Consider the following 8,118-nt stretch of genomic DNA (forward strand, 5'->3'; position numbering starts at 1 on the left):
CGAGTCTTAGAAAGTTCACAGACTCACCTCTAACCAGTCCATTTGGATCAACATCTAGGGCTGGCCTGAGGCCAAAGATTTTAAGAGGTGGAAAAAAAATAAGAAAATGTATGAGGAATAATAAGTATTTATTAACTCATTTGTTTAAAATACCTGCATGCCTACTCTGTCCCTAAGAAATAGGAGGCACCATCTAATGAAACTTTGTTTCTTTGTATCATCTCACCTGCTTTGTGTTCAGCCCACAGATGCTGATTCGGTACTGCAACCCCAGAGTCTAGCCCAGGGCTGGCACTCCTACTTGTTGTCTAGCCAAATACACAAACATACACATTTAAGTCTCACAACAAACCACTAAGTATTATTGCCCCCACCCCTTTCACAGGGGGGGAACTGAGGTTCATTGAAGTAAAGTGATCTACCCAAGGTCACACAGCTAGAAGCTGAAAGGCAAACCTGGATCTTCCTTTTTTAAGATTTATTTGAGAGACAAAGAGAGCGGGGAGAGAGAGAGACAGAGAACAACTGGGGGAAAGGGCAGAGGAACAAGCAGACTTTCAGCTAAGCATGGAGCCAGGCTAGATCCCACCCCTGGGATCATGACCTCAGCCTGAAGTCAGACACTTAACCCACTGAGCCATCCAGGTGCTCCACACCTGGATCTTTCATGTGCTTACTCAAACTATCCTGACCAGCCAAACAGACTTCATTCCCCTCCTTGAAAGCCCAAAGCCTTGAAAGGAGATGGGAGTTGAGGCAGAGTGGAAACCCAGAAAGCCTGATGGTGACAGGTGCCTCGGGGATTTTAGGGTTTTGGCAGCTTCTGGGAGATGTGAGAGCGGACTGCTGCAGCGTCTGGCTTATCTGGGGCTACGCTTGGAAGGGAATGTGTAACAGACACCAAGGTGAGCATTTCGGAAGAAAAGACTCCCCCAATATAAAGCCCCAGACAGCGAAAAAGGGATTTCCATAACCACCTGGCAGAGGCAGGGCGGTCCAGCAGGCCCCACGGGGGTAGGGGAGCAGCAGGCAGACTTCCCTACATAGGGAGTATGTAAGGAAGCCTCCGCTTCTCACAGACACAGAGGCAAGAACAGGAGGAGTCAGGTCTCCTTCCCCAGTGAGCTCAGCACCAAGCCTTATCACCGATGTGAGTAATAGGGAAGTGAGTCCGAGGGGCGGGAGAGAAGGGATCTGATGATGTAAGGGAGATCCCAAAGCAGGTTTCTGTATTTTTTTTTTTTTAAGCCCAGTTGAATTAGGAGGTTTGCACACTGTTTCTACCACCTTTCAGCACATCTTTTAGAAATGGGAAATGGATGTATTTAATCCACACAAGTGGGTGCTTGTGAGCTAGGTCAATCCATTAAGCAGCCAGAGCCCAAACCCAAAACATAAACCCTGTTTGCCCAAAACCAGGTGGTAGAGGAAGCAAAGCAAGGAAGTCATCGGTCTGAACACCTGCAGGCTTCCCCCACCCCTACCCCACCCATGCCTCCATCAAACTAAGGGCACTATGATGATACTTCTTAGATCCCATACTGTCTAACGGCCTGGGTTTCTCAAACCAGTTTGTGCTAGGAAAAAAATCAGAAATTCTAGAGAACTGGGTTATAGTTGTTTGTTTTTTCAAATACTCTCCATTCTAGAACCTGGAGAGAAACCAAGGAAATAAATATAAGGCTGAGACTATGGGGTCAATCATCTCACAGAGCATGACAATCACCCCAGCGAACCACCCTAGAGTCCCTGGAGTTTGGTTCAACTCTACCTGTGACACTCTATGGCCAATGGTGGACAAAAAGGAACAGGTTCCTTGTTTTCAAACTCCCATGAAGCAAAGTGTTTGTGGAGCCAATGTTTAAACCTGGTGCTAATGTCACATCCCTCCATTTCCTTGGATTCCCCAAAGACTGAGACCACCACCTTCCTTAGGAGCCTTTTTAAAATCACAAAGCCGTGACTCGCGGGTGGCTCAGTTGGTTAAGCAGCTGCCTTCGGCTCAGGTCAGGATCCCAGCGTTCTAGGATCAAGTCCCACCTCTGGCTCCTTGTTCAGGGAGCCTGCTTCTCCCTCTGCCTGCGCTCACTCTCTCTGACAAATAAATAAAATCTTTAAAAATAATTAAAAAATAAAATCACAAAGCCATGGAGCGCCTGGGTGGCTCAGTGGGTTAAAGCCTCTGCCTTCAGCTCAGGTCATGATCCCAGGGTCCTGGGATTGAGCCCCGCATCGGGCTCTCTGCTCAGCGGGGAGCCTGCTTCTTCTCTCTCTCTGCCTGCCTCTCTGCCTACTTATGATCTCTGTCAAATAAATAAATAAAATCTTTAAAAAAAAATAAAATAGGGGCGCCTGGGTGGCTCAATGGGTTGAAGCCTCTGCCTCCGGCTCAGGTCATGATCCCAGGGTCCTGGGATGGAGCCCCACATCGGGCTCTCTGCTCTTGGGGGAGCCTGCTTCCTCCTCTCTCTCTCTCTGCCTGCCTGTCTGCCTACTTGTGATCTCTGTCAAATAGATAAATAAAATCTTTTAAAAAATAAAAATAAAAATAAAAATAAAATAAAATAAAATAAAAATACAATCACAAGGCCAGTTCTCTGAGGTCGCACATTGATTTTACCAGAAGGACACTCCTATCCTCGGCTAACTGGGTCATTTTACACAGGACTGGTAGGAAAGCCCAAAACAGGGAAATGTCAGAAAATCTGTTGAGTGGGGTGGGTCCTGGACAGAAAGAAACTGAAACCAGCCACCCCACTGAGGAGCCAAGATCGCCAGCTGCTGACTCCCTGCACTTCCTATGGAGTCTGACCCATCTCCATCACCACTACCTCCTCTCCTCCGGGTCCTGCCACATCAACATCTCTGCTCTCTCAGGCACACAGCGAAGATGACATCTACTTCACAATGGACACTACTTCCCCAAATGCCATCTTCCTCTCTCTTTTTTTTTCCAGAATATTGAGCAGGTAAGAGAACAGAAGACCAGCTGTGTGTCTCTGAGCAGATTACTAAATTGCCCAGTTTCCTCACCTGCAAAATCGACCAAATAACGGTGCCTACCCTCATAAAGCAGAATCAGGTGAAGGGAAACACCTGCCTCAGAGTTTGGTTCAAAAGGAATAGGTGCCGCTATTAATAATAATAATGGCAGGGGTGCCTGGGTGGTTCAGTCGGTTAGGCGTCTGCCTTCGGTTTGGATCATGAACCCGAGGTCCTGGGATTGAGCCCTGCATTTGGCTGCCTGGTTAGTGGGAAGCCTGCTACTCCCTCTCCCACTCCCCCTGCTTGTGTTCCCTCTCTTGCTGGGTCTCTGTCAAATAAATAAATAAAATCTTTAATAATAATGGTGATTTTTACATTACGTAGTAATGTTAGTGGGACAGACCAAGAGCTTGTCAGGGGGAAAGGCGGGGTGCAGTGCAGGAGCAGTGAAAGTCAGATTAACTCACATCTGGAGCTACCAAATGTCCTGAGGTACAGGAAAACAAAGTGACCAGCTCTTGTCTTGGACATCCCCATAGAGAGAAGCACTCACACTCCCAGTTTCTAACCCCTGCCTCAATCTTCAAGACTGGGTAAACTGCCTCCTCCAAGAAGCCAGTCCTACCCACTGGCAGCCATCAAATCATCCCACGCCACCCACATTCTTTGGCAACTAAATGCCCACGTCCCACAGTGTCCTCTTAAGTGGGTCCTGGGACATTCTCCATAATCTGCTGGAATGTGACATGCCAACAGGCTGGAGTCCCTGTAGCTCTTCATTTCATTGCTGGGTGCCCAGAACAGGGATGGGCAGAATATCAACCATCGGGTAATGGTGGACCCACTGCAAAACCACACAAACTCCTTTCTGACTCAATAGAGAGCTCCACACAACACCGACAGGACCCAGAAAAGCAAGTATGTTTAATCAATGAAACTGCAGTTTCTGTTTAAAAAAATGCCGCCCACTGTTGGAACAACTTCCAAAATTCAAACAATCTTCACACAACAGCATGACTGCTGCTGTTTTCACGTGACCAAAGACTGGAAGAAGCAATGCAGTGAATTTCCTCTGGGAATCGTGGGTGATTTCTCACTTTAACAAGTGTTTTATAGTTACAATACTTGCCCCATCAACTAAAATCAAGAGGAAGGAGAACTCGTTTTGGTAGAAAAGAAGCATCTGGGAAGTTAGTGAAACCAGAAGAGAAACCAGCTTTCCCTTGCTCGCTCACTCCTGCGAACAGTGAAGTGAAATAAAGCAAACCCTGTAATCCTGATGATCACAGTGATACCGCCCAGAAATACATTGTGTGCTTTTTCATTCCCAGAATCAGAGCTACCTGGCTTTAAAACAAAAACAAGAACAAAAACAAACACAAACAAAATAAACATTATTCCTTAGGGGAATGGTACGTGTATTGAAATTTTTCACCTCTTTGGGCAAATGCCACAACCTAATAACCAAGACAGGGCACCTCAGTAACTGAGATGGTGCAGAATGGGGCCTGGGAGTCGGGCCCATTCAAATTCCTGCTCTCTGACCTTGGGCAAGTGGACTCCACCCTCTGAGCCTCCATTTCCTTATCTGCAAAGGGGAATTACTAAGCCTTCGCCACCCTCCATCACACCAGGTTTCTCCAGTCTTGAATAACAAATTGTCTCGCAGGAAAGGCCTCTAAACGCCCCCTCCCCAACATCCCCCTACAAGGGTAGCCCTCTCACCCACAGTGCTCAACCATGGCTAAGGCTGAGATCCCTACATTTGTGTAAATGCCAAAGGGGTATCTTTTGAACCAGGAAAAAGGGGCTTTGCCCAGGGGCGTGGGAGTACAATTTCCCAGACCCTTGCCACTCCCACCACACCAGGCTCAGGACTTACCTCTGCCCAGGACTCGGCCTCTCTCTAAATGTCGCCGGGGCACTGTGAACGTGTAACTGTCAGAGCCAAAGCCAGGACGACAGGGCCCTGGCTCCTGGCAGAGCCACGATGAGACCTAAGTAGGGAAAAGGTATGAAACCAGGGTGACCTGGGCGCGGCGGCGGGAAGGGGGGGGGTCCCCTCCTGCCCACACCGAAACCAACTGCGCCTCCCCTCCCTCGCTCCCACCGACGGCATTGTGGGAGGGCGCTACCCTCACTCACCCCCAACCCCCAGGGCAAGTAGCCTCGCCAAACCCCTTCATTCCGAAACCTGCTGCCGCCAAGCCCCAGGTACTCCCGGGAGAGGGGGCTGCTCTGTCAGCTGCTCCCCACCAGGCGCCCCTTTCCTTCCCGTCTCCTTTTTCATTTCACTGGAGGCATCTTCACCCTTCCCCACTTCACTTTCCACACACCGGGAACGCCCCCACTCCTAAGTCTACCTCCTCACAAGGAGGGGCGCTTCAACACCTTTTGAGCCCTTTATTATCCCAGGGGCGCCTCCAAACCTGTTTACAGTCTTTTCTTTACACGGCAGGTGCCTTTATTTCTACTGATTTCCCTTTCCTTACCACAGAGGTCGTCCCCACTCCTCCTGCCTCCCCTTGACTTGCACTGGGACTCCTCTTTTCCGTATCCCGAGGCCCCACGTCCCCCCACTGCCCGCCGCCAGCGAGGACTGCGGCCAGCCCCGGGCCCCCCGACTCCGCCGCGAGGGTCGCCCCCGCCCCCCACGCCTCGAGTATTTGCGGGAGGGAGTGGGCAAAGTCGCGCTCGCTCTCCACCCGCTCCCACTCCCACCTCCGTGGAGCCCAAGAGCGCGGCGCAGCCTCCAGGCTGTTCTTGAAACTAAACTTTCTTGGAAGAGGAGGGGGCGACAGGAGAAAGGAAGGGCCGACGACAGAGAGAATGGGGGCCGGGAAGCGTCCCCCGCCCACCCAGGGGACGCGACGTACCTGTAGCAGCAGCAGGAGCGCGCAGACGCTAGGGTACCGAGGGCCCATTGCGGGCGGAGCAGCGGTCGGGTCCTGCGGAGCTTGGCGGAGCGAGAGCGCGGCAGGACTTCCGCGAACTCACAGGTGCTCTGCAGCTCCCGGCGCGGACGAGCTGGGTTGCGACGCGGCAGCCAGGTGAGCCTGGAAGGCACCGCCCCCGGCACCGCTGATTGGCTGAGGCTACACCTGCCGCCCACGGCCAATGAGCGGCGGGGCTTAGCCTCGGCTTCCTCCGCGGATTCGGGGGTGGTCGGCTTCCACCCGCTCCAAGCCGCTGCCGCCCACTGAACCGCTACCCGCACTTGCTAGAATCAGGATGTGGGATAGGGGTTCCACCATCCCTGTCACCTCCAAGTTCCCCCCCAGCCTCCTGGTGCCTCACAAACACCTGGGGACAGAAAGGAATTTACTCTTTATCTAGTTTTGGCCTTTTTTTTTTTTTTTAAAGTAGACTCTGCTCTCAACGCGGGGCTTGAACTCATGACCGTGAAATCAAGAGTCACTCCTACAGACTGAGCCATCCAGGCGCCGCATTAGCTCTGCCTTTTCTTTCTTTTCTTTTCTTTTCTTCTTTTTCTTTCTTTCTTTCTTTTCTTTCCTTCTTTTTCTTTCTTTCTTTTTTTTTTTTTTTTTTTTTTTTTTTTGACAGAGAGATTGAAGAAGGGGAAGGGCAAAGAGAGGGAGAAGCAGGGTCCCTGCTGAGCAAGCAAGGAGCCGGATATAGGCAGGAGCCCAGGGTCCTGGGATCATGACCTGAGCCTAAGGGAGACGCTTAATCGACTGAACCACCCAGGCACCCCCCACACACACACTTTTTTTTTTTTCTTTTAAGAGTTATTTATTTTAGAAAGAGCGAGCAAGAGTAGGGTGGAGGGGCGGAAGGAGAGGAGGAGAGTCCCAAGCAGGCTCTGAGCTAAGCACCCAGGCGGGGCTGATCTCATGATCCTGAGATCAGCACCTGAGCGGAAACCAGAGTCGTTTGCTTAGGTGCAGGAGCTTAGGTAGCTTAACCGACTGAGCCACCCAGGGCTTCTAGTTCTGTCGAAATTTTTAACTCCAGGTCTCCATAGGTTTGTGAGTGTGCAAATCAATCCACTGGGTGGGACCCACATTTCAAAAACATCAATATCTCCATCTTCCAAATGGTGTGCCAGGCTCTATGTTAAACATTTAACATTGACCCTCTCCTTTAATCTTATCTCAAAACAACCCAAGAGCTGTTGTTATTCCCGTTTGATAGGCCAGTAACTGATGTATAAAGAATTGGAGACCAGTAGGAGGTGGTGGAGGACTGGAACCCACCCCCTCTCATTCCAGGACCCTTCTTGCTATTAGCTTCACCTCATGTAGACCCCAGACCATCTTGCAGCTGGAGCGGTAGTTTCCTTTTTCTTTTTCTTTCTTTTTTTTTTTTTAAGATTTTATTTATTTATTTGGCAGAGAGAGAGAGAGAGAGATCACAAGTAGGCAGAGAGGCAGGCAGAGAGAGAGAAGGGGGAAGCAGGCTCCCCGCCAAGCAGAGAGCCTGCTGCGGGGCTCGATCTCAGCACCCTGAGATCACCACCTGAGCGGAAGGCAGAGGCTTAACCCACTGAGCCACCCAGGCGCCCCTCCTTTTTCTTTTGGTTTTTTTTTTTTTTTTTAATTTTATATATTTATTTGACAGAGAGAGACACAGTGAGAGCAGAAACACAAGCAGGGGGAGTGGGAGAGGGAGAAGCAGACCCGCCCCCCCCCCCCCCAGGAGAGAGCCCCATGTCCCTGGGATCACAACCTGAGTCAAGGCAGACGCTTAACGACTGAGCCACCCAAGCGCCCCTGGAGCGGTAGTTTTCAATCTTCGATGTTATCCTGGAAGAGACCCTTTAAAGATCATCCAAACCTGTTATCTGCAAGTAAGTTTCAATGTCCCATAGCAAGTCAGTATCAAAGCCAAGACTGGAGCCTAATCCCCTGATCCCCAAATTGGGGCTCAACACCACACTATTGTCTCCACTGCCTTCTCTAGAGAATTCTGTCCTTAGGAAAATAATTTTAGAGTCAAAAAAAGAATAGACATGCAGATGTTTGATCAGAGAGCTTCTGTGTATGACTGCCAGAGGCCAGCCCCGTCTGTGTGGTTTGGCTATCCCCATGACGACACTATGTTTCCCTCACCCCCCAAGCATGTTCAGAACTACTGAACAATGTGGAGTAAACTGCTCACCAGCTGCATGAC

General features: G+C 50.3%; 1 protein-coding gene across 1 annotated transcript in view; it reads right to left on the reverse strand.

Annotated features, from left to right (window-relative positions):
* Positions 1-6,031, reverse strand: part of LOC125089388 (cadherin-1) — an 85,705-nt gene extending 79,674 nt beyond the window's left edge. Inside the window, exons 1-2 of the mRNA XM_047711568.1 lie at positions 5,862-6,031; positions 4,868-4,982 (exon numbers count right to left, since the gene is read on the reverse strand). Of these exons, the coding sequence (XP_047567524.1) occupies positions 4,868-4,982; positions 5,862-5,909 (163 nt within the window). The 5' untranslated portion in view covers positions 5,910-6,031. The remainder of the gene's footprint in view (positions 1-4,867; positions 4,983-5,861) is intronic.
* Positions 6,032-8,118: the final 2,087 nt, after the last annotated feature.

Source organism: Lutra lutra, chromosome 17 (assembly GCF_902655055.1).
Source record: "Lutra lutra chromosome 17, mLutLut1.2, whole genome shotgun sequence".
In the NCBI taxonomy this organism is placed as follows: domain Eukaryota; kingdom Metazoa; phylum Chordata; class Mammalia; order Carnivora; family Mustelidae; genus Lutra; species Lutra lutra.